The sequence below is a fragment of the Astyanax mexicanus genome, chromosome 12 (assembly GCF_023375975.1).
Source record: "Astyanax mexicanus isolate ESR-SI-001 chromosome 12, AstMex3_surface, whole genome shotgun sequence".
In the NCBI taxonomy this organism is placed as follows: domain Eukaryota; kingdom Metazoa; phylum Chordata; class Actinopteri; order Characiformes; family Acestrorhamphidae; genus Astyanax; species Astyanax mexicanus.
The window spans coordinates 47,514,208-47,541,161 of record NC_064419.1 but is presented as its reverse complement, the minus strand read 5'-3'; the positions used below and the strand labels follow the sequence as shown (position 1 = coordinate 47,541,161).

At 39.6% G+C, this 26,954-nt stretch overlaps 1 protein-coding gene and 2 long non-coding RNA genes across 4 annotated transcripts; 2 read left to right on the top strand and 1 right to left on the bottom strand.

Annotated features, from left to right (window-relative positions):
- Positions 1–9,086: 9,086 nt before the first annotated feature.
- On the bottom strand, positions 9,087–26,139 carry scrt2 (scratch family zinc finger 2). Its single transcript, XM_007231683.4, has 2 exons — positions 24,948–26,139; positions 9,087–13,004 (listed from the first exon to the last, which is right to left on the bottom strand). Exons 1-2 carry the CDS (start codon positions 25,144–25,146, stop codon positions 12,217–12,219), a joined length of 987 nt encoding a protein of 328 aa, XP_007231745.2. The 5' UTR covers positions 25,147–26,139; the 3' UTR covers positions 9,087–12,216.
- On the top strand, positions 15,047–15,918 carry LOC125806152 (uncharacterized). 2 transcript variants are annotated; one of them, XR_007441451.1, is made up of 4 exons: positions 15,047–15,103; positions 15,330–15,374; positions 15,557–15,646; positions 15,783–15,918. It is a non-coding gene; the product is annotated as an uncharacterized LOC125806152 (long non-coding RNA). The 2 variants fall into 2 exon arrangements; XR_007441450.1 differs by lacking the exon at positions 15,047–15,103 and having other exon boundaries at positions 15,318–15,374.
- LOC125806159 (uncharacterized) lies at positions 19,660–20,081 on the top strand. Its single transcript, XR_007441461.1, has 3 exons — positions 19,660–19,729; positions 19,895–19,938; positions 20,027–20,081. It is a non-coding gene; the product is annotated as an uncharacterized LOC125806159 (long non-coding RNA).
- Positions 26,140–26,954: the final 815 nt, after the last annotated feature.

Here is a 26,954-nt window from a genome sequence, read left to right as displayed (position 1 = left end):
ATCATTGCTTATAAATATCTTTAAAAAAAAAAAAACAGGAATTTGGAGCATCAGTGCTTTTTCTTCTTCTTTAATTATTTAACAGGTGATGATCGCCCGCCTCAGCTTCACTGTGATTGGGTCAAAAGTGTTTTTTTCTTAAATCAGGTAATTTGGACCAAGACCAGCTTCTAAAAGTGTTCCAAAAAGAAGGAACACAGAACAGAGGCTTTTTTTAGTTGGGGGTTGAGATTTAACTCAATTAGCAAAGGAAAAATAGAGTAAACGATAGAGATAAAATGGATAGAATAGATAAAGTGGAGACATAAAGCTAGTTGTACATTTTCTAATGTCCTTGTGAAGGCCATTAAATATCTACAGCTTCACTGTGATTGGGTCAAAAGTGTTTTTTCTTAGATCAGCTAATTTGGACCAAGACCACCTTCTAAAAGTGTTCCAAAAGAAGAACACAGAACAGAGGCTTTTTTTAGGGGATCGGCTAAGTAAATAATAGAGAAAAAATGATAAAATAGGTAAAATTGATAAAATAAAGGGGTATATTTTAGTCGTACATGTTGAGATGTCCTTGTGAAGGCCATTAAATATCTACCTTATTAGCATCGGGGAGTTTGCATAATAAATCATTGCTTCTAAAAATCTTAAAAACAGGAATTTGGAACATCAGTTCTTTTTCTTCTTTTATTTTTGGGCTTTTTTTAATCCTGAAAACGACCCGGACAATGGATGGCAAATTGCAAAAGAAAAAATAGAGTAAATAATAGAGATAAAATAGAGAGGTAAAGCTAGTCTTAATGTTGGGATCTCCTTGTAAAGGCCATTAAATATCTACATTATTAGTTTCGGGGGCTTTGCATAATAAATCATTGCTTCTAAAATAAATTGCTTCTTTTATTACTTTTTTTATTCTGAAAATGAACCAGACCATGGATCAGCTGATCTGGATCAACACCATCTTCTAAAAGTGGACCAAAAGGAAGAAACAAAAAACAGAGGCTTAAGATTTAACTCTAGGATTAAATTGCAAAGAAAAAATGGAGTAAATAATAGAAAAAATAGATAAAATTGATGAAATAAAAGGGTAAATCTAGTCGTAAATGTTCTGATGTCCTTGTGAAGGCCGTTTCCCATGTTATCAGAGTTTTGCATAATAAAACTGTTCATTATTCAGTGGGTTTATCATTGCTTCTAATCTTAGGCTTTAGGTTTGATGGTTTGAAGGTTTGAAGGCTCGTCGTATGTGAGGAGATGGGAACGAGGGAACAGGGGGAACGAGGGCAGAGTGGAAAAGGGGGAAGGAAAGACGGATGTCCAGGGAATGAGAAATAATGACTTCTGCTGATCTGTGATGAATTCTGGGTAATGAACTGGGCTGAAGCTGCAGGAAAAAGTGTCGGTTGAATGAGAAATAAGGATTGTTTCATTCAGACGTTCATTACTATCTTGGCAACACCCAACATTTACATCAACAATAAACAGAATACTAAATAAAATAACATTGCTGTTCCCATAAATGAGATGCTGGAGCACGTTCAGGTAGCTGCACTGTTAAAATAGCAATCCACTGGGTTATCAAAGTCAGAGCACACCTAACTCTTTAAAGGGAATGATGAGCAAGAGACGCTCTGATTGGATTATTTCATGTTACGCCCAAAATTAACCACACCCATGATTCATTAAGAGAATTAGCAAATTTCTTTGCTTTGCGTTTTGAGCTGCGCAAGGTGTACTTTCCTGTCGTTACGATAGCAAAGACACACTGACACGTCCTAAATCAAGCTCCACTGTGCACTGTGGTTAACAGCTCACCTATAGAAAGCTAAAATAGGACCCCTATACAGTATTATTAGCCAGCTGGTTTTAATGTTATGGCTGCATGGTGGATTTTATGAGTAATTTCATGGAAAATGAATAAAATTACAGAATTTCACACATTTTTGTGGTTAGAAAGTTTGATGGTTTGAAAGTTTGAAGACTAGTCGTACGTGAGGAGATGGGAATGAGGGAACGAGGGAAGAGTGGAATGGGGGAAAGGAAAGACGGATGTCCAGGGAATGAGAAATAATGACAGTTTCAGTCAGACGTTCATTACTATCTTGGCAACACCCAACTTTTACATCAACAATAAACAGAATACTAAATAAAATAACATTGCTGTTCCCATAAATGAGCTGCTGGAGCACGTTCAGGTAGCTGCGCTGTTAAAATAGCAATCCACTGGGTTCTCAAAGTCAGAGCGCACCTAAAATTAGCATTACGCCTAAAATTAACCACACCCATGATTAATTAAAAGAATTAGCAATTTGCGCAAGGTGTACTTTTCCTGTCGTTACAACAGCAAAGACACAGTATTATGAGCCAGCTGGTTTTAATGTTATGGCTGCATGGTGGATTTTATGAGTGAAATAATGCAAAATGACAAAATTTAAAATAATTTCACACATTTTTGTGGTTTGAAGGTTTGATGGTTTGAAGGTTTGAAGACTCGTCGGCTCGTCGTACGCGAGGAAATGAGAACGAGGGATGAGTTAAATGGGGGAAGGAAAGACGGATGTCCAGGGAATGAGAAATAATGACTTCTGCTGATGCGTGATGAATTCTGGGTAATGAACTGGGCTGAAGCTGCAGAAGAAGGTGTCGGTTCTGTTTCTGGACTCGTCAGAATGAACCTCGCGACTCTGAGACAATGAGGAGTCAGCGGTTAAGTGGGAGAGGTCAGGGATGCGTGGTCGGATGAATGGAGGGAGGGATGGACGGACAGATAAAGAGAGAGAGAGAGTGGAGGAAGAGGAGAGGCCGGGCGAGGGGGTGGGTGGGAGTAGAAGCTCATCACTGATTCCCTGTGGGTTTCGCACCATTACTGAGATTGTGTCGCCCGGCTGCAGAGCGAGAATATGCAAAGCGCTGACGGTGCATTCGCCTGCTGCTGCTGCGCTGCTGCTCCACGACCTTCAGCCACAAGGTCAAACTCAGCCGCAATTACTCTCCCAGCCAGCCTGTCTGACCAGTAACACCTGTTCACCCAGCAGCAACACAGCACTGGAGAGGGGGCGGGGCAGAGAAATGACAGAGCAAGCAAAATACAGAGAGAGAAAAAGAGAAACAAGGAGAGAAAGAGGAGAGGAGGAGACAGTAATAGATATCTATACATATATATGCAGCCTCAGCAATCTATATTGGTAATTTGATATGTGTTTAAAAGATGGCGACAGCTTAAGAACCCAGACGGACTACAAGACGAAAGCCGAGCTGCTAATTTTCAATCACGCTATTATCCTATTATAACATGTATCTCCAAACCATCACTCTGACCATCAGTAAATTTTTGAAATACGTTTAATTTGTAAATCAAGGGAGCAGAGTCTGGAGGAAGAGTGGAGAGACACACAGTCCAAACTGCTCGAGGTCTAGTGTGAAGTTTCCACCAATCAGTGATGGTTTGGAGAGTCATGTCTGTCATCCGCTGGTGTTGATCCACTGTGTTTTATTATCAAGTCTAAAGTCAGTGCAGTTTTGTTTTCCCACAAAATCTTACAGCACTTCATATCTTACAGCTTCCCCCTGCTACTGACAACTTTTATAGCGATGATTTGAGATTTCATTTTCCAGCAGGATCTGGCACACTGCCCACCATGCCAAAAGTATCAATGGGTCTTATGTAATAATCAAAATATCTGAGACACTGATTTTTGGGTTTTTATATTGGCTGTTAGCCATAATCAATAAGCAACAATAAAATAAATAAAAGCTTAAAATAGATCACTCTGTGTTTAATACATGTATGTTATATATGGGTTTCACCTTTTTCAACTGAATTACTGAAATAAAGTAACTTTTCAATGATGTTGTAATTTTCAGACCTCAAATAATGCAAGTTCATAAGAAACAAGTTCATATTTATAAAGTAGTTTTAAGAGTTCAGAAATAATAAATATTTGGTGGAATAACCCTGTTTTTTAATCACAGTTTTTTTCATGCATCTTGGCATCATGTTCTCCTCCACCAGTCTTACACACTGCTTTTGGATAACTTTATGCTGCTTTACTCCTGGTGCAAAAATTCAAGCAGTTCAGTTTGGTGGTTTGATGGTTTGTGATCATCCATCTTCCTCTTGATTATATTCCAGAGGTTTTTAATTTGGTAAAAATCAAAGAAACTGATTTTTAAGTGCTCTCTTATTTTTTTCCAGAGCTGTATATATATAAGAGTCATTAAAGAGAGAGAGAAAAGAAAAGTATAAAATAGAGGGAAAGAGAAAAACAAACAGGAAATGAAGGTCATAGTGGAGGAGGAGGGGCTGACTGGTTCTCTAGGCTGCAGCTCTTTTGTTTTGCTGTCGAACAACAAAAGCTGAAACTTCTAGAACGTGACTAACACACACACACACACACACTACCACACACACACATGAAGCAGGTGCCCCGTGCTTGGTGTTTGGTGGCGGCGGCGGTGTTTGAGCGTTGTTGTGCGAGTGTGCGGCGGCGGCGGCGCTCGGCTCGGTCTGTGCGTCATTAGCGCCGTGTTTACTTCACCCCGACTGTCAGTCGTGACAAATATTTACTTTGAAACTCGTTTCTGACCAAGTTCACGTCAGAGAGACGCCTCAGATCCTGCAGACGCTGATGTTGATGAGGAGGACATAATGAGAGTGTGTGTGTCTGTGTGTGTCGGTGTGTATTAGTGTCTGTGTGTGTGTACATACACTCCACTGATCACTAACGTCCTGTTTTGTTCGGCGGCAGAATCACTTTATTATTTTTAGCCAGGCGTACTTCAGGTATCCACCTTATTCTGCTGCACACACTTTAAAGAACGTGTTCGTTTTGCTTGCTTTGTGTTAGAATATAGAATATATACTCTCATTGACAAAAAATATATATAATACAAATATTAATGCAAGAAATGCTCATTGCTATCTTACACCCCGCCAACAGCCTATTTTTTTTACAGCTTCAGCCTGTATCATTTAAATAGAAACAGTGCTTCTGAATATAGGTACATTTCTGGAGTATTACTGGTGTATCTTTGCAACAGAAAACATTCCACAGGAGCTCCACTGACTGAATACAACCTAGACAGATGCCAGCAGTCAGACGTTCATTGCTATCTCGGCAACACAGGTGCATCAAGTATTTAAACACATGTTCACCTCCACTTGTTACACAAACATACAGTATGAACATGCAGCCGTGCACAAACCCAACTTTAACAATAAACATTCATCAACAAGCGTTGGACACGTCCAGGTAGCTACACCGTTAAAATAGCAATCTGCTATAAGGCAAAGAGCACCTGGCTCTTAAAGTAATTAAGGGGAGGGGCACTCTGATTGGTTTACTTTACCGTACACCCAAATTTAATCACACCCATGATTAATTAATGCATTGCTGAGGCGTACTTTATATATATGAACTAAGACTATATATATATTACAATAAGTATCCTAATATATAATGTTTAACACTATAACGTATAGTTGTACTAAATTCTGGCTATCCACAATATCCAGCTTTAGATTTTCGTTAATTATAGCTTACAGTAAGTCCTGCAATCCTACATTAATAAAACAATAAAAAAATTAAATAGTTATTGGCTGATCAGGTACATCAGGGCAAGTTAAATATATATATATATATATATATATTTTTTTTTATTTTTTTTCCTAAAAACCCTGACCATCTATCTAAGCTTGCTAATTCTAAAGTTAAGCTAACTGTAATTTATTAAGCACACAGTGGGTTTCCCTACTAGTCCACTGTGCTCCGCAAAACCAGCAAGCTGATTGGCTTTATCCTTGAACTGGCTCTGTGATTGGCTTTAATAATAAGATTTTTCATTCACACAGTGCTCAGTGTCCTGTCTCCTCATTAATAATACATCTGAGCTGAGCGAAACGATTCGGGGCTATTGGAAAATTATTCGGGGCTAAAGCTCCAGAAGTCCAGGCCAGGCGACGCCCCTGCTAAAGATACACCGACACGCACTACATGCTATAGATCTCTAAATTAGAGCCCTATATATATATATATATATATATATATATATATATATATATATATATATATATTATTTTTTTTTTATTATTAGTCAATGAGAGTCTGTAAGCAGATTTGCTCTCGCTCCATAAATTCTAACACATGGTAAACACAGACGCTGTTGGAGGACAGACAGGAATAAGGTGGATCTACTGCACTATAATGGTGGTTTATTAGCCTGCAGGTTTGTTTTGTTCTCAGCCTCTCGCTCTGTTATTCTCTCTCTCCTCAAGAGCGACCATTAAAGATGGCATCAGCGGCCCCAGCTGACTAATCTCCAGCCCCCCGGTTCTCTTCATCTGAAGAGAGCGCTCCCGATTCCCCCCGCCGCTCCAGATAAAAGCGTCGGAGCGCCGGGCCTGAATTTGCCGTGGATGATGGTAATCCTGATAATCCTTGTTGTTTTGTTGCTCATTTTCAGCACCCTGACTTCAAAGGGAGAGAGAGAGCGCGAGAGGACGCGCGAGAGACGGGGTGAATGATGATACAAATGATGATGATGATGATGATCATCATCATCATCATGCGCTGCCTATAGTCGAGCCTATTTATCCTTTAATCTTGTACACTGCGCTCGGGGCCATCCTGCATTATTAACTGAATTAAACGCATTTCCTTCACATTAGTGCGATTTTCTCACCATGTTCACAATATCCTCTGATAGGACGCGTTCTGATCCAAATAACAACGTTTTCACCAAACAACAACAAAAACACGTCCCTCAGCCTCAAAAATAGTGATGCGCCAAAAGTCACGGGACATAATAGAAGCTAGCGAACATAGCACTAGTCTGTGGGATGATCACACAATGCAATAACATCCTACAGACACATGTTGCGTTAAAATGCGTTAAAACTTTAGGAATATATCTACACTGATGGATGTGGTGGTCTGGTGTGGAAGTGAAGTGTTTTATCTTGGCAGCGGGAAAAAAAAACAGGTGCGCCACTGACTGATTAAAACACTGACAACAGTCAACAGTCAGCCACCCAATCATCGTATCTTATCCATGCAGGAGTGGATGTTCAGTGCACAAGGCTTGTTTTCCCAACAAATGAACACGCTGTAGCGCGTAAATGCAAAACCAGCAAGCTGAAAATAAGGGTCACAAATACTTACAATACTTACAACAGTAATAAATATTATTAGATTATTAAACAATTAATGGATCAACTCATTTTTAATTGACACTAGTTAAGTTTTACTTTAACTTTATTGAACTTAAAGTATTAAATTGTGAGATTGGCTAAAAAATGTTCATTAAAAAATAAAAAATAAATGAATGTCTTAAATAGTGGTTGGTGTGGCACAGAGGATAACACCACTACCTGCCAGAGAGCTAAACTACTACATCATGCGGTAGACTGGGGTTCAATTCCCTGTCTGGGTGACTGAATGCTGCTCTACACCAATGGAGTCCTTGGGCAAGACTCTAAACACTAACACTACATGTCAGCTAACTGCTATACATGTAAAAGTGAATGTAATGTAAATAAGTAATAATTACTTTTGAGACATTCTGTTATAAGCACTGTAGATTAATGTACCCTTATTATTGTATTGTAAGTGTTTCCGAATGTTTTACCGCTAAAGAAACGTCAATATCAGTGTTGAGTTTGAGCATAGGTGACAAGGTGATGAAACAATTCTTACAAAAACAACAAGATTCATACACATATGACAAAGAATTTACCCCAATAAATGTATAAATTTTGCACAATGTTTAAAAAACATTTTGTACTTATTATGCATAAATCACACTACAGCTCCCCTCCACTCGTTTCACTGTTCCTCAGCCAACCTAACTTTAAGACTTAACCTGTCTGCCATGTACTCAAAGAAGAATTGAGAAAACACTGGCGTTATAGCAATGAATAAATCAACTTTTTTAATTACTAAGGTTAATCGGATTAATGAACATTTTTGGGATTGGGATATAAAAATAGTTAAATATCTTTAATTCATTAAAAAGATGTCACATCATTATGTACAGCCTCTAAAAGAGGATCCAGCTCAGTTTTACTGAACCCGAGCGGCTGGTGGAGCAATGGAGACTTCAGAAGAGGAAACTCAGAGCTCAGTAGATCATTCACTCGCTCATAGTAAAAGGAGAGAAGATTCTGACTGAGTCTCTCTCTCTTTCTCTGACTGAACATAACCTGGAATCGGATTCATCCGCTCTGAAAGAAGACCGCATCACACCCACCCAGTTTAAAATTATTATTCCGCATGCTCGGTGCAATTACCCATTTTTACCAGAGGGGGCTAAATCCCCAAATCCTAAAACTTACGTACATCAGCTTTAGCAAATAACTTAAAGTAATATATATTGTGATTATTATTATGAGGGCTACACTGCAAAAACATCCATTGGTGAAAACTAGACAAAATATATGTAAATTTAGACATATATGCTTATATTAAGCAAAAAACTCTAATTTTTAGCAAATTTTTCTTTTAAAAAAGTCATCACAAAGTTTTAAAATAAGTAAAGTAAGACTTAAATCAAGCAAAAATCACAGATTTTTTTGCCTTAAATTTGGAAACAAGAAGTAGAGTAACTTGATTGATTACTTTTTGTGCTTATTTTTTTGTTCAAATTGCGTAAAATAAGATGACAATTCTAAGTTATACTGAATAAGATAATTATTCCAAAAATAAGCAAAATAATCTAAAACTTACAATGCTTAATAAGACAAAAAGTCTTATCAGAGAAGAAAATAAGACCTGTTGCCTTAAAACTCGAACATTTCACCTGCTAAGATTTAGTTTTTTGCAGTTTTTAGTCACACTGAATTAAATCAATTCTAAAAAAATATATATTTTTTGTTTTTTGTCATATATGTACGAATCCAGGCTGAGCTGAGCTGAACGATGGAGATGAAATGATGGAGAAATGTTTTATGGTTATAAGGCAAATAGAGTTCATTATGCGCTCTGCCTTCATTAAACTTTAAACTTTTTTAAACTCGTTTTCAGCCCCAAAACTCATATTTTTTCCCCAAAATAAAAAAGTAAAACACAACAACGAGATGGAGAATGATGACTTCTGTGTTTCGTGTTCAGGCGCTTTCATTTATTGCCGTTTATAAGTGTTCTGCAGACAGGACAGCTCTGATTATACAAGTCCGTTGCCATGCCAAGGGAGAATTATAATAATTATTATTACTGTTATTATTAATAATATTATTATTAATATTATTATTATTGCCTGTGAGGAAGAAAAAAAGTGTTCACCGGCATTCGGGCGTCTCAAACGCTGTACATTGTTCCTCTTCAAAAACGCTAGAAGTCCTACGGACTTTTTCTACAGTTTTGTTTTTTTATCATCATGCATATAAACATTTGTTCTTTCAAGAGCAGCATCTTACAAGGTCAATGGTGGCGGTATTCAGTATTACACGGAATACACAGATGAATAAGTTCAATCAATCAATCAATCAATCAATAAATTAAATCAATAAATTAGTAAATAAATAGAAAATCAAGAACACCAAGAAAATTATAAAATAATAAATACTCAAATAAAAAAAATAAAGGAATAAATAGTACATGAATAAATACATAAATGAAACAATACTGAGATGGCGAGAGATGAGGTTGTAGTTCTGGTGGTGAAGGAGGTGAAGGATGGACAGTGAGGGGACAAGAAGAGAGTCGTAGGGGTCAGAGGTCATACCTGCCTCTGGGTGAGGTAATCGTTAGACAGGAAGTAGGGGGAAGGGGGGATCTCCAGATGGACGAAACACTTGAAGAGTCTGCTTTGTCTGTTTTAAGCCAAACCGGCGGAGGAAGACCTGTATCGTGGGTTGAGATTGCTTCAGTTGAGTTGCATCACTCTTCTTTGATGTCTGCTAGTAAATGTCCTTGTTGGAGTCCTCATAAACGAATACTGCGAGCGAATACTGAGATATTGCATCCTGTCAGACAGGACCGAGACGAGAGCGACGAGAGGTTTTAAACCGCTTTCAGCGTCTTTTCGTCGAGTTTTTGTTGAGTTGCTTCCGTCTCTTTCGTTTGTCCTTCGGGTTGATTTTGGCGTAGCCCGCATTCTCCACCACAGTAGCTTAAGATTCCCGAAAGATTGCTTCCGATAAGTTATCAAGGGGCATCATCAAAGGGGGTGATTGGCACAAAAAAATCAATCAATCAATCAATAAATAAAAGACAATAAATAAACAGCTCGAATTTTGGACTCGCGATATAAAAATAACACTTATAATAATAATCATTAACATATTCTTAAAAAAAGAAAGAGCGATGAAAAACAACATTTTCACCTCTTCAGTGGCCATTACGATTTTTTTGCAAATACTGTCATCGTAGACATTAAAAGTCATAAAAGTTGAAATTGGCAGTTGCAAAAGAATTCAACTCTTAGCACAAAAAAGAAAAAAATAAAAGCAGCATAAAAATACATGAGGTCATTTTTTCGTTTGTTTGTTTCTAAAAAAGAAAACAGGAAAAAACAAAAAAAGGAAGGAACGCCGTCGTTGTCCTTTTTTGTTTGTTCTCTTTGTTTGTGTTTGTTTGTTTTTTTTTGTTTCTTTTTCGTTCGATTTGCTATAAAATATCAGAATATCAGGAATCTAAATATTATTACTATCGTTATTAATATTATTATAGTCATTGATAAAAATTCACATGCCAGGCCTCATAATAAGAGTGTGTGTGTGAGTAAGTGTGTGTGATAGATAGAGAGAGAGAGAGAAAGAGAAAGAGAGAGAGATAGAGGGAAAGAGAGAGTCTTAAAGTACGTTGCCGTGTATCTGTAGACAATTAGCAATCGCAAGAAATCGTGAAGAAAAAAATCCAGCATCTATTCATTATTGTCTGGTCATTATTGTTCTCAGGTTTTTCCCAAAGTTAATCTCAGCGAAAATATTGCTTTCTAAAAAAGAGGGGGGGAAAAGGGGGAAGGCGCATTTATTTGTGTGTGGGAGAAAGTGTGTGTGTGTATGTGTGTGTATGTTTGTATGAGTGTGTGTGTGTGTGTGTGTGTATATGAAGGATGCGATTATTGAATTTTTTGGAAGGATTGAATTTCTCTTCTTCGTTTATTTATTCCGTCGTGCCCAGAAAAAAAAGAAGAAACGCATTGAATTGTCCTGATTTTTAAATGTGAACATTATTTCCACATCAATACAATATATAACTAAATATATACATAACTGCAAATCACGTTTGGCAATAATAATACTTTTCTTTTGGCAACAATAAATATTAATATAATACAGTGATGCTCTAGGGATGGAGCCGATAATAGTAAGCTGATATTACCTGGAAAGTGTAATATAGTGTAATATAGGTGCTAAGGTGGTTGCTAAGGTGTTGCTATGTTTCTTTATGCTAATAGCTATGTCCATATATATATATATATATATATATATATATATATATATATATATATATATATATGTATTTGGCTACAGAACAGAACTGTGTCCATAAACTTACTTGCTAAAATATGGGTGCCCCAAGCTCCACCATGCACAGACTGCGCTGGAGAGCAAGAATGTGAAATATATACAATAATTATATGAATACTGTAAGTAATTTGATTTATATAAAGCATAAAAAAGCATTAAGTATAAAACTACAGTATTGTTTCTGTGATTCTGCCAAATTTGCTTGTTGTAGCTCAAAAAAATTGAGTTTATGGACACATTTCAGTGCATTTCTATAAGGGAAAACTATTGGACATGTGAGATGTTTCCTAAAGAAACTGTAGAATTAATAATAATAGAGATAAATAATAAATAAATAATTAAAGAGAATTTAAAGCTCTTAGAAGTTGAGCATCACTTCTGATCATATGTATTGATGTGGACGTCAGTGTGAATTACACATTTCTCAATCATCTCAATCATTTTGATTATTTCAATTCTATTTGTTTCAATGTGTTTCTTCCTTCTTCCAGTTTGAGTGTGTACGTGTGTGTGTGTGTATTTAAGTGTGTAGTTGTATTAATGTGTGTTTATTAGTGTAAATGTTTTAAAGGAAGTGAAGAAGTGAAGGGCGTTTTTGTTTCCGTTCGTTAATCGTACGGAGAGAAGACGTGCGCGAATGAACAAGATAAACAAGTCTCCTGACGCTTCCTGACGAAAATCCGAAGAAGAGGCGACAGACGAAGTTTCTCGAAGCTTCTGGAAGTTTCTGGTGGCGGTTCTCTCCGCTCCCTCCATCAGTTCTCGGAGCCGGACTCGTCCTCGTCGCCGGAGCCCTTGAAGCAGGCGGACTCGTAGTGCTTGTTCAGGTAGGACTTGAGGGCGAAGGTCTTGTCGCAGCGCTTGCAGCGGTAGTGCTTGAAGGCGGAGTGCGTCTGCATGTGGGCGCGCAGGTTGGAGCGGTCGGCGAAGGCTTTGCCGCAGTGGGCGCAGGCGAAGGGCTTCTCGCCGGTGTGCGAGCGCATGTGTCCCTGCAGGAGCCACGGCCGGCTGAAGGCCTTGCTGCACACGTCGCACTTGTGCTTGAGGTCGTGCGTCAGGATGTGCATGGCCAGCGCCGGCATGGACACGTACACCTTGTTGCAGGTGGGGCACTTGCGCGCCATCTTGCTGTCCAGGCTGCGGTGCGTCTGCTTGTGGCGGCTCAGGTTGGAGGACGTGGCGTAGGTCTTGCCGCACTCGTTGCACGTGTGCCGAGGGCCGCCGCCCACCACCTCCTTCACCTCCTCCGGGCTCTTCTTCGCCTCCTTGGCCTCGCCTTTCCTCCGCGAGCGCCCGTCCGAGATGAAGAAGGCGTCGGCGGTGGTGTAGCCGTCGCTCAGGCTCTCCGCCTCGCCGCTGTAGTATCCGCGGGCGGTCAGGCCGGACTGGGGGCTGTCGGGCTGCTCCAGGTCCGGCTCGCAGTACTCCTCCCCCCCGCTGCTGACCGGAGCGTACAGGGGGTCGGACACGGCCGAGGCCAGCTTAAGCTCCAGCTTCTTCTCGCCCTGAAATCCTGAAGGACTGATGTAGTCCTGGATGTAGCCTGGAGAGAGAGAGACAGAGAGGAGATGATGAGTGATGAGTAAAATTTACTTTAAGTTTCTCCTCTTTAAGTAAATTTAATTTCAGATAAATTTAAGTAACTTCAACTCAGTTTCAAGACTTGACAATGACAATGAAACTGAAACACCTGGTTTTAGAGCACAGTAATTGATTGTGGTGACGGACAGTTCTGGTGGAAACAGGAGAGTTGAGGTGCACATTGAATTCTGCGTGATTTGATCAGCCGTGGTTTTATTTTTTTTTTTAGATACAATCCGGGTAAGCACCCGAACATCCCTTTCAGACAGCTTCCTCTTACTGCGTCCACAGTTAATCCTGTTGGATGTGGTTGGTCCTTCTTGGTGGTATGCTGACATTACCCTGGATACCGTGGCTCTTGATGCATCACAAAGACTTGCTGTCTTGGTCACAGATGCTCCAGCAAGACGTGCACCAACAATTTGTCCTCTTTTGAACTCTGGTATGTCACTAATAATGTTGTGTGCATTGCAATATTTAGAGCAGAACTGTGCTCTTACCCTGCTAATTGAACCTTCACACTCTGCTCTTACTGGTGCAATGTGCAATTAATGAAGATTGAACACCAGGCTGCTCGAATTTATCTATGAAACCTCCCACACTAAAATGAGACAGGTGTTTCAGTTTCATTGTCCAACCCCTGTAGAGTAAATCAGTGAACTGAATTCTTGAAACTGAAATAAAATTTACTTAAAAAAAGCAAATGCAGAAAATTGCGAAACTTTTTTAAAGTAAATTTTACTTATCATTTTTTTCATTGTATAGATACTAGGGTTACAAATAAATACTTATTTTATCTAAAATAATATAACATTGACTATATTGTTAAAATATTAAAATGAGTTTATCTGGAGTTCTCTTGAGTCTCTGCACGGATCATCTTCAGACTAGACTACATACATCTGCTATGTTCTTACTCTAGTGTGTGTGGGGGGGAGGGGGGAGTGGGCAGGTGTGATGGATCACAGTATAAACCAATAGGGAGTCGGAATGGTATATGTTTATACTTCTCTACATCCAATCACAATCAGATTCACTCTATCTGGATGGAGAGATTTATCTGGATAGGGGTTTTATTGAACGATGAGAAGGCGGAATGAAAACCAGCTGAAATGAAATAGGAGTAACGAGGCTGATTTTATTAAAATGTAAGGAGTAGAAAGTTCAGATAATTGTGTGAAAATGAAAAATAATTACTGCAGTAAAATAAAGATAATGTACATTTATACTTAAGTAACAAAACAACACACACACTTGCTTGCCTACCTACAGACATGCTACAGTAATCTTATCAAAGGGAAGGATCTAATCGATCAGATTACTTCATCTTAGAGAGTGTGTGTATGTGTGTGTGTGTGTGTGTGTGTGTGTGTGTGTATGTGTGTGTGTGTGTGTGTGTGTGGATGGGGGGTTTAAGAGTGACAGCGGGGGTCTCTGTTCTCCCAATACAGTTACTCTACTTAATTAGCCATTATCTCTGTGTTAAAACCCTTTGGGTCACACACCCACTCTCTCTCTACATCACACACACACTCTCTCACACACAAACACACACACTGTACAGTCATTTTTATATTACACTGCTTTTAAAGTATCTGGATTCCAGTACATGTCTTTTAGACGGATCAGTTCATGTGTCGGTTCTTGCACTGATTGAATTATGGGAGTTGTAGTGAGGGTCTGATAATAGTGGGTGCAGGTGAATTATGGGAGTTGTAGTGAGGGATGATAATAGTGGGTGTAGGTGAATTATGGGAGTTGTAGTGAGGGCTGATAATAGTGGGTGCAGGTAAATTATGGGAGTTGTAGTGAGGGTCTTATAATAGTGGGTGCAGGTGGACTATGGGAATCGTAGTGAGGGTCTGATAATTGTGGGTGCAGGTGAATTATGGGAGTTGTAGTGAGGGCTGATAGTAGTGGGTGCAGGTGAATTATGGGAGTTGTAGTGAGGGCTGATAATAGTGGGTGCAGGTGAATTATGGGAGTTGTAGTGAGGGCTGATAGTAGTGGGTGCAGGTGAATTATGGGAGTTGTAGTGAGGGCTGATAATAGTGGGTGCAGGTGAATTATGGGAGTTGTAGTGAGGGCTGATAGTAGTGGGTGCAGGTGAATTATGGGAGTTGTAGTGAGGGCTGATAATAGTGGATGCAGGTGAATTATGGGAGTTGTAGTGAGGGCTGATAATAGTGGATGCAGGTGAATTATGGGAGTTGTAGTGAGGGCTGATAATAGTGGGTGCAGGTAAATTATGGGAGTTGTAGTGAGGGTCTGATAATAGTGGGTGCAGGTGAATTATGGGAGTTGTAGTGAGGGATGATAATAGTGGGTGCAGGTGAATTATGGGAGTTGTAGTGAGGGTCTGATAATAGTGGGTGCAGGTGGACTATGGGAATCGTAGTGAGGGTCTGATAATTGTGGGTGAAGGTGAATTATGGGAGTTGTAATGAGGGCTGATAGTAGTGGGTGCAGGTGAATTATGGGAGTTGTAGTGAGGGCTGATAGTAGTGGGTGCAGGTGAATTATGGGAGTTGTAGTGAGGGCTGATAATAGTGGGTGCAGGTGAATTATGGGAGTTGTAGTGAGGGCTGATAATAGTGGGTGCAGGTAAATTATGGGAGTTGTAGTGAGGGTCTTATAATAGTGGGTGCAGGTGAATTATGGGAGTTGTAGTGAGGGATGATAATAGTGGGTGTAGGTGAATTATGGGAGTTGTAGTGAGGGCTGATAATAGTGGGTGCAGGTGAATTATGGGAGTTGTAGTGAGGGATGATAATAGTGGGTGCAGGTGAATTATGGGAGTTGTAGTGAGGGCTGATAATAGTGGGTGCAGGTGAATTATGGGAGTTGTAGTGAGGGCTGATAATAGTGGATGCAGGTGAATTATGGGAGTTGTAGTGAGAGCTGATAATAGTGGGTGCACACATATTCCACAGGTCAGTGCAGCTGTCTTTAGGTTCTTTGACACATGACAAAAGTCATGGGACAGAAAACACAATAGTTTCTACCCAATGACATGTAAATAAAAAACTAAAGCATTGAGTCAATACACAGAAAAGGGAGCAGGAGAAAAGCAGTGATCCATCTGAAGCTTTTAAATGTAAAATGTAAAATCTGTGGCACTGTCACGTTAAAACCTTGAAAACGTGAGAAATGCACTATAAGACTGAACGTGATCGTTAGACATTCGCACAGGGAAAATCATCCCACAGCCCTGAATGCACCAAGCGTGGCAAATTAACTATTGACTGCCTTTTTAATGAGATTCAAAGTTTTTTGGGACACTGATCAATAGCCTATCTGCTGTAAAACAGTGCACCAGTAAACAAGACAGAAATGCTTCCTTTAAGCCCTGCCCCCTGAGCTGGGGTGGGTTTAGTGGCCTTTTTTCAATGCTATCATTGGCTAGCATTGGTTATTAGCATCTCACAAACATCTCATATGCAGCTATGACTCATAATCATGCTGCTGATAGGTGGGCGGGGCCTGTCTGAAAGTGGGCGGAGCTAAAACTCATTTGCTGTGCTAAGCTTTCTGAAGGGCCTTGGATGGTCTCGGGTCATTAGCCGAGCAGTTAAAGCTCTTAATGCTCTCCACTTCAGCAGCTCCTCACATGAAGAGCCATTTTCAGAGCGCTGTCCTCTCCACAAACCACAAACTGCTTTACTGCATCAGAATCCACCATATTTACACCTCTGCGCCTGTTCACACCTGTTCACACCTAGTCCTACACTATTAAAGAATAGTAAATGATCTATCAGACTATGAAGGAACACATAAGGAATCATGTAGTAACTTAAAAACAGTGTTAAACAAACCAAAATACTCTGTGAAGCATTTAGGTGGGTAACTCGGATAAACTAATCCTGTACAACAGAGGAAACTCTTGCTCCTTGTCTTATGGGAAAGTCCTGATGAGTGCCAGTTTCATAATTTTTCTTCATAGTCTGGATAGTCTAAGGATTTTAGTATTAATCTACAGTGCAGAACATTTTGAAATGATGAAAAAACACTGAATTTAAGTTGTGTCCAAACATTTTTCATGATTCTGTATACATTAATCAGTAGTATGGGTATGCATATATTGTCAAGAGTGATACATACAACAATACAGGGATTATGATTCATTATACCACATTTAGTTCCGACCCTGCAGTGTGATTGGCTGAAAGGCATTCTATGAGTGCCGTTATCAGCTGGTAATGCACTGTAACCGAAGCTCTCCATGTATTACTACAACACATACAGGTAACCTAGAAACAATGCAGCGCTTACAAACCAAATACAAACCAAAAAGCGCAGCTACAAACAGAGCAGCAATGGAGTGTTTATAATTAAATTAAAACTCCTCCTATTTAACTCTAAATCTATAAAGTAGATCTATCTATCTATCTATCTATCTATCTATCTATCAAGTATATCTATCTATCTATCTATCTATCTATCTATCTAATAAAGATGACTATTGAAGTTTTATGAAGTTATGCATTTTTATAAATATTTATAGCTATGTTTGTAATGCCTAATTATGCGTTATAATATGTTATGAATGTGGTTCTTCTCTATTAGAAGTTTTTCCCAATAATTTTACAGGAATAGAAAATAAGGAAAACAAAAATAGTAATAAAAAATGTAAATACAAGCCCAACAAAAGCCTAAAAATAAAAAAAAACACATATTTATTCAGGATCTCAGTGGGTTTTAGTGGAGCATTCCACAAGTCCCTGTTGCTCTCTGGAGCACAACACATACAGGAGGGCGGGAGGGGGGTTGGGGGGGGGGATCAGAACAGCCAAACTCGCCACCCTGCTGCTGAACACCACCCTCACTTTACACAGATATATTCTGAATTCTGAATATAAAAAATGTGATTTTAAGGTTTAGGCTAAATCCAGATTTACAAAAATACAACTATGTACACGTTATATAATAATAAACAATTCTGATCAGCGTATGGAGGTGGAAAGGCCATCACAAATGTTAAAATGATGATGAAACTGGCCCTCATTAGGACCACAGTCAATATCGATTGTCTGCCTGATATTACACAACTAAAGCTTGAGGATTTCTATTTAAGCATTACATAAAAAATCTTTCATGTTGGATAAGGAACATTACTGCTGAAAACATAACTGTAATTGTAATAGAAAATATTTTAAAAAGATTTAAATACAAGTACATACATTTAAATACATCAACAAATCAACCAGAAATCGTCCTCCAAACCTTTAGTTTCGTTATGTTTGTCGAGTGTTTTTATGTCTATTTTCAAACAGAATTGCAGAATTTGGGTTGATTCCTGTTACGGATCTGAAATTATTAAACAGGCAGCTTCCTTAAATGTCCTCAAATTTAGTGTAAATAACTTATTTTACTGAGAAAAATAAAGGGTTTTGTATCACCTACACCTGTAGCCTGTATACTACATGATTCCTTATGTGTTCCTTCATAGTCTGATAGATCACTTTTCTATTCATTTATTATGTAGAAAAACATAAATAAATAAAATATTGAATGAAAGGTTCTTTTGACTGGTACTGTATTTTAAAATTAAAGAGAAAAAAATTATATATATATATATATATAAGTGTGTGTGTGTGTGTGTGTGTGTGTGTGTGTGTGTTTGTGTGTGTGTGTGTGTGTGTCTCAGTCACAGTATTGCAATGTGAGACAAAGGCTGAGACTAATCCTGACCGTTTGACTCCCTGACTCTCTGTCTGACTTCTCTAATTTCCTTTAATGCTCTCTGTGCCCCCTGTCTTTCCTACAGCACCTCCTCAGGGTTAGGAGGTGTTTAGGTGGTGTTTAGATTTCGTTTAGGAGGTATTTAGGTGGTGTTTAGATGGTGTTTAGATTTTGTTTAGATTTTGTTTAGATGGTGTTTAGGAGGTGTTTAGGTGGTGTTTAGGTGGTGTTTAGATGGTGTTTAGGTGGTGTTTAGATGGTATTTAGATGGTGTTTAGGAGGTGTTTAGGTGGTATTTAGATGGTTTTTAGGAGGTGTTTAGGTGGTGTTTAAGTGGTGTTTAGGTGGTGTTTAGGTGGTGTTTAGATGGTGTTTAGGAGGTGTTTAGGTGGTATTTAGATGGTTTTTAGGAGGTGTTTAGGTGGTGTTTAAGTGGTGTTTAGGTGGTGTTTAGATGGTGTTTAGGAGGTGTTTAGGTGGTGTTTAGATTTCGTTTAGGAGGTATTTAGGTGGTGTTTAGATGGTGTTTAGATTTTGTTTAGATTTTGTTTAGATGGTGTTTAGGAGGTGTTTAGGTGGTGTTTAGGTGGTGTTTAGATGGTGTTTAGGTGGTGTTTAGATGGTGTTTAGGAGGTGTTTAGGTGGTATTTAGATGGTTTTTAGGAGGTGTTTAGGTGGTGTTTAAGTGGTGTTTAGGTGGTGTTTAGGTGGTGTTTAGATGGTGTTTAGGTGGTGTTTAGATGGTGTTTAGATGGTGTTTAGGTGGTGTTTAGGAGGTGTTTAGGAGGTGTTTAGGTGGTGTTTAAGTGGTGTTTAGGTGGTGTTTAGATGGTGTTTAGATGGTATTTAGATGGTGTTTTAGGAGGTGTTTAGGTGGTGTTTAGATGGTGTTTAGGTGGTGTTTAGGTGGTGTTTAAGTTGTGTTTAGGTGGTGTTTAGATGGTGTTTAGATGGTGTTTAGGTGGTGTTTAGGAGGTGTTTAGGTGGTGTTTAGATGGTGTTTAGGTGGTATTTAGATGGTGTTAAGGTGGTGTTTAGGTGGTGTTTAGATTTTGTTTAGGTGGTGTTTAGGAGGTGTTTAGGTGGTGTTTAGATGGTGTTTAGGTGGTGTTTAGATGGTGTTTAGGAGGTGTTTAGGTGGTGTTTAAGTGGTGTTTAGGTGGTGTTTAGGTGGTGTTTAGATGGTATTTAGATGGTGTTTAGGAGGTGTTTAGGTGGTATTTAGATGGTTTTTAGGAGGTGTTTAGGTGGTGTTTAAGTGGTGTTTAGGTGGTGTTTAGATGGTGTTTAGGAGGTGTTTAGGTGGTGTTTAGATGGTGTTTAGATGGTGTTTAGATGGTGTTTAGGTGGTGTTTAGATGGTGTTTAGATGGTGTTTAGGAGGTGTTTAGGTGGTGTTTAGGAGGTGTTTAGATGGTGTTTAGGTGGTGTTTAGATGGTATTTAGATGGTGTTTAGGTGGTGTTTTGATGGTGTTTAGATGGTGTTTAGGAGGTGTTTAGGTGGTGTTTAGATGGTGTTTAGATGGTGTTTAGGTGGTGTTTTGATGGTGTTTAGATTTTGTTTAGATGGTGTTTAGGTGGTGTTTAGATGGTGTTTAGATGGTGTTTAGGAGGTGTTTAGGTGGTGTTTAGATGGTGTTTAGATGGTAGAGGTGAAAGCAGGAGGTGATGGTTGTGCTGCTGCTCCATTGTTTGCGCTGGGGTAACAGTGCTGGAGACAGTGCTGACACAGCACACATTACTGATACACTGAACATAGACAGCGTATATCCAGACTTAAAATAATATTAATAATAATAATAATAAGAAGAAGAAGATGAAGAATGATAGCACTTTCCATCAATGTTATGTCTATATATTAATTATGCCTTTGTTTATGTTTGTTATGTTTCTAATATTAGAATTAGGCCTGTTACAATAACAATATTATGTGGACTATATATAGTTACAGAAGTTATTGTGATTTTTCTTAATGTTTTTAAGAAACTGGTTTGAAGTAAACCCACACTGATCCATAATATCATTTGTTATCAATAATATCAATTTTATTTTTCCTATAATCTCATTCATTTCTATTCTATTCTATTATAAAAGCACATCATCATTTATAATGCATTGTAATATGTTTCTGTACAAAGAAGAGTGACAGTTATTTAATATTATTTTATTTATATATATACAGTATTGTACCTTGTATAACATTCTATAATAAACACAGCTTGAGATACTGAGATTCATTTTGATCACATTTTATAATATAGCTATGAATAAACATGTGTTGTGTATTTTTTTGAGCACATTTTTGTAGCCTTGTTTATATTTCTGTGTAAATTCATTCTAATGAATTTACACTCTATAAAAATGTAATTAGAGTCTTACAGAGATTTTACATTCATATCATGTTTTACCATAAATAAATGCTATCCACACAAACCATAATAATATTAGTAATAATAACCCAACAAAATTAATATTATAATACTGAGTTTTTTCTAATGAAATGTACAATACATCAACACACTATTTATAATCTATAAAGACTGTGTGTACTGTATTTACTGTATTAGTCATCTGTTATTGTTATTTAGATTCTCCAACCTGCCGAACTTCTTTATTCTGTAACCCATAAATTCAGATAAAAATCACTGAGTCCTATAAATACCAGCAGTTTCTCAACAGGTGGGCATGCTTTACCTTCTTTAGCTCATATCTCTCTCTCTCTTTCTCTCTCTCTCTCTCTCTCTCTCTCTTTCTCTCTCTCTCTCTTTCTCATGCTTTGCCTAAATCTCTCAGCTATCAGCTTATCTCTGAAAACATCATCACACAACAGAAGGGGAGTGGACATCTGCTGCCCAAATCTGCCCACAGAGAAAATGGGCGAGCGAAAGAGTGTGTGTGTGTGTGTGTGTGTGTACTGTGTGTGTGTGTGTTTGGGGCTCAGGGACCACTGGAAGCCTCCTGTTGCTTAGCATGTCTGGCTGTGGATGGATGGGCCCAGCCTACTCAGTCATCTGTGATGCTGTTCGTCCTTTGGCGTGACGGTCTTTGTCCTTTTGTGTGACGGAAGTGCACTTTGTCTTAACACTGTGATAACAGTGGTACCCAATATTTTTGCAACAACAGTCCAGTCAAAATTTCTAAATTGCTTGTGCCAAACATATGGTTGAATTGTCCTGTGGTGTGACAGTCGTGATTTACATGTTTAAACTGTACTCAGTGGGAATTTCTACTATAAACTACTAACTGTCCAGTCAGTACTGGCTTAGCCAAACATGCTACACGTTATTTTTACTTATTCATCTGTGATGCTATGTGTTCTTGCATGTGTCAGCATATGTCCTCTGGTGTGACAGTGTTGCGCAGCATTTTTACACTGTACCCTTGGCCTGTTTCAAGCATTCGTCAAACTATTTCTCCTACATATCCTTTGGTGTGACAGTGATTGTCCTGTGGTGTGACAGTCATGATTTAGATATTTACACTGTACCCTGTGCTTTCTATATATGTATATATCTATTCTACATATCAATTCATCCTTTGGTGTGACAGTATTTGTCCTTTTGTGCGACTGCATGCTGACACCCACTGGACCCAGTGCTATGCTGTACTACTGACCCAATCAATACTGCCTTTGCCAAACATTCTACAAGTTGCAGCATCTGTGATGCTCTTTGTCATTTCATGTCGCAGCATTTGTCCTTGGTGTGACAGTGTTTGTCCTCTTGTGTGAGAGTGATGCACAGCATTTTTTAAAACTTATTCATCTGTGATGCTCTTTGTCATTTAATGTCGCAAAACTTGTCCTTTGGTGTGACAGTGTTTGTCCTTTTCGTTGCACATCATTTTTACCCTGTACCAGTTATTCCCTGTACTACATATTGTTCCTGTCAATACTGCCTGTTTCTCAACATATTCATCCTTTAGTGTGACAGTATTTGTCCTTTTGTGTGACAGCATGCACTGCATGTTTACACTGTACCCTGTGCTTTTCTTGTTCTACATGTTGGTCCAGTCAATACTGTCTGTGCCAAGCATTCATCAACCTACTTCTTGATCTATTCATCTTTTGGCATGACTGTATTTGTCCTTTGTGTGACTAAGGGTGCACTGCATGTTTACACTGTACCCAGTGCTATGCTGTACTATACTATGGCCAAGTCAATACTGCCTTTGCCAAGCATTCTAAAGGTTGTTTTTTTTACTTATTTATCTGTGATGCTCTTTGTCTTTTTATGTTGCAGCATCTGTTCTTTGGTGTGACAGTGTTTGTCCTTGTCGATGCATATCATTTTTACTTTGTACCAGTGCTTCTCTGTACTACATGTCGCTTCAGTCAATACTGCCTATGTCTCAAACTATTTATCCTTTGGTGTGACAGTATTTGTCCTTTGGTGTGACGGCATGCACTGTGATTTCCTGTACTACATGTTGGTCCATTAAATACAGCTTGTGCAAAGTATTCTACTAATTATTTTTCCTTACTCATTTATAGGCTTTTGACTACAGCTATTTTTTTATTGGCCAGCATATAATACAATAATTCAGTAATAAAATAACATTAAAATGAAATTATACTATTTTAAAGCACAATGGACTTTTATTTATATTATTATTATTAAAAGTTATATCACAGTCCACTCTGTCTGTATATATATATTGCAAGACTGGTTAAAAAATTAGCTGAACTTCATGGAAAAAAATATGACTGAGGCCAGCAAAAATGATAAGGTCATGTCCTCAAATGGTAGGATAAGTTCATAGTGTAATTATTTTTACTCATAAAAACTGATGAAGCTTTGATGCTTTTTTTTGTCCTTGCACGTCACAGTACTTGTCCTTTGGTGTGACAGTACTTGTCCTATTGTACTGTAAACACTGCTTGTGCCAACCTACAGTATTTCTCCTTCGCTTTCACATCTTTCATCCCCCCCTCCCCCCCATCCCCGCTCTCGGCCGTTCTGTACTGTACTTGAATGTGTCCTGTGGTGTCGCTGACTGAAATCCTGCCCCCCTGCTTGGTTTCATATGTTGCAACGTAGGAGATAAAGAGAGAAAGAGAGAGAGAGCGAGAGAACGGGAGAATGGGAGAATGAGCGACAGACAGAGACGGAAAGGAGAAAGATGAGGAGACTGATAGATAGAAAGAGAAAGAAAGAGAAAGAGAGAGAGAAAGAGTGGCTTTGTGGTGGGGGGTTGGAGTGGACGGTGGCAAAAATTCAAGGGCATTACGATCTAAGGACAAACGCATCATCCAATCACGCCTCAGGACAGGAGTCTTGCCTTCCACACGGCGTCCGGCGGCGAGATCTCCTGCCCGTCCACAAAGGGAGGCAGGGAGACGGGCTGCTGCGTTAGCAGTTAGCGGTTAGTGCTTAGCATTAGCGCTTAGCATGCCAAACAAGCCCACTGTCAGCCCTGTCGCATGGCCTTATTTACATAAGCCGACGCTTCTCAGTGACCTGGATTGTGTGCGAACATCACCCAGTCAAAAACACACAAAAGTCTGAGGGCACGGGGCAAATCGGGAGGGCAGGAGGTGGAGAAAGGGGGCGAAACGGGGGAAAAAGGGGGATAAAGGGGGTATCAAGCGAAGGGGGGAGGTTTAGGAGGATTATTTGGGATCCTAAAACAACAACAAAACACCAGGTTTTGCGGAACATCTGGTGATAATTCTTAGCTATTGAGCGAAAGAGAGAAAGAAAGAAAGAAAGAGAGAAATAAAGAAAGCATGGTTTAGCCTCTAAAACCAACGAGCTGAAAGTCTTTACCAACCCTGGGATTGCTGGGTTTGTTATGGTGGAGATATCTGAGATATTTCCAGGTTCTGGTCCAATTGGGTTGAGCCTATCTGAGATTAGCTGACACTAGCTGAGATTAGCTGAGACTAGCTGAATAGTAATAATTGCAAATAGCAATAATTTGTTGTTGCGTATCATGGTAGATTTGTCCTTTGGTGTGACACTATGTTAGTATTTTGGTGCAACACTATTTTAGTCTTTAGGTGTAACAGAATTTTAGTCAAATTCAGTGTGACACTATTATAGTCCTGTGGTGTGACATAATCTAGGTCAAATTCAGTGTGCAAATTCAGTTTGTCCTGTGGTGTGACGGCGATAGTGCTCTACATGTTTACAAAGCATAAATCGTAGACATAACATAGTCATGGAAGTCAGCACACACATACACTTCCCACACACACACACACACACACACACACACTTACCATTCTCGCTGAGTCGGACGCCCAGGCTGGTTACGCTGGAGTCTGTGATGGAGCGGGTGAAGGCGAAGGCGTCGTCCAGGTGGTGATGGTGGTGGTTGTGGTGATGGTGGTGGTGGTGGTGGTGATGGTTGGACGCCACCACGGGAGACGAGGAGAAATCATCCAACTTGATCTTCTTCACCAGAAAGGAGCGTGGCATGATGCTGCTGCTGCTTCCTCCTCTTCTTCTTCTTCTCTTTCTGCTTCGCGCACGGTCAGCACACACACGCGAGAAGCCGTACGCATGGGCGTCGCACGGGAAACACGGAAAATTCACAGGAAAAAATTAAAAAATAGAGAAAAAATCCTTGAGTTGCGTCGCCTTTCTTAAATCCGTGCGTTCAACTTATTTACAAAATAAAAGGCCCGAGCTCCTTGCAAAAATGCAAAAAAATGTACATTAAAAAAAAGGAGGTGAAAAAGAGAAAGCAGCACGATGGATCCAAAAAAAAAGATGACAAGATGAAACAAAAGATGAGGATGCAGATCAAAAAGAAGGAAAGAAAGAAAGGAAGAGATAATATAAAAAGAGAAGAGAAGAGAAGAGAGAGAGCAAGGCGACGGAGGAGGAAGAGGAGGATGAATGAGGATGCGATGCGATACAATGCGATGCGATGCTGTGTGTGCAGTGTGTGCTGTGCTATGCTATGCTGTCTCTGTCTGTGTGTGTGTGTGTGTGTGTGTGTGTGTAAGCGAGCGGTGGAGTGCACCGCCACTACTGATGAGTGCTACTGTACTGTACAATGCTCACACACACACACACATATAAAAATACATAAATACATATACACACACAGCTACACACACTCTGTATAGACTCTCTGTCTAATCTTCTTCTTCTTTTTGGTGGTGGAGAACTAAATAAAATAAAAAATAAATAAATACTTTAAAAATACTTTTAAAAAATACTAAAAAATATACTTAAAAATACTCTAAAATATTTGTTAATTTTTTTTTTTTAAGTGCACACGTTCAGCACTGGATAGCTCCCGACTCTGAGAAAAAATGAAGAAATAAATAAATAAAGAAAGAAAGAAAGAAAGAAAGGAAGAAAGGAAGGAAGGTCGAGAGCCACTCACAGATAGATAAAGGAGAGAGGAAGAGAGAGAGAGAGAGTGAGGAGAAAGAGAGAAGGAGAGAGAAAGACTAGCTGAGATCAGCAGTCAGCCGGGTTTATATGGGGCGGCGGTGGGAGAGAGATCAGGTGGTACACAGCAATGGAGCTGCTTAGCTTTAATCCATCAAACGTCCCCCGGGACACACATCAAATTACTACTGAACCGTCTGTGCGTTCACACACACACACACACACACACACACACTTTTACACACACACTTACACATACAGACACATGCATGCAGACTGGGGTGGCTGGGGGGTAGAGAGGGGGGTTGGTAGGGGGGGCAGGAGACCCCCCTCCAACTCCCTCCATCCCACCCGACCCCTTCTCCCCATTCTCCTCCTCCTTCTCCTGCTTTCACAACCTTTCACAATAACAACACCAACCACTCATTCACTTGTCTCGGAGAGAGAGAAACAGAAAAGAGAGAGAGAGGGCGAGAGACACTGAGAAAGAGCAAGAGAGAGAGAGAGTAAGAGGAGGTAGCAGACAATACATCTACAGCTAAAGCTAAAGCCATGTGGTGGCTCGGGGGAGTGGGATGCTGGGGGGCGGGGTTAAGAGTAAGATGGGAAGGGGGGGTTGTAAAGTGAGAGAGGGGGAAGGGGGGTGGTAAAGGATGGGTAAAGGGGGTGGTCCCTGTCCTGTCCTCTATTGTTTTCCAATGAAGTGACACAGTTTATGTCGGCCACTTCTTACAAGAGCTGCTCATCCTCCTCCTCTCGCCGCCTCACCGCCTCCTCCTCCTCCTCCTCATCCTCAGCATCCTCAGCACCGCCGTATCCTCAGAATACCCCGATATCTCTCCCAGCGAGAGCCCAGACTGCCCACGCCATCTCTACACACA

Excerpts from the sequence above, each read along its gene's own strand:
- scrt2 (XM_007231683.4), bottom strand. The coding sequence starts at position 25,146 with ATGCCACGCTCCTTTCTGGTGAAGAAGATCAAGTTGGATGATTTCTCC. Across the intron at positions 13,005-24,947 it reads CGTCCGACTCAGCGAGAATG|GCTACATCCAGGACTACATC; the intron begins GTAAGTGTGTGT and ends CTCTCTCTCCAG.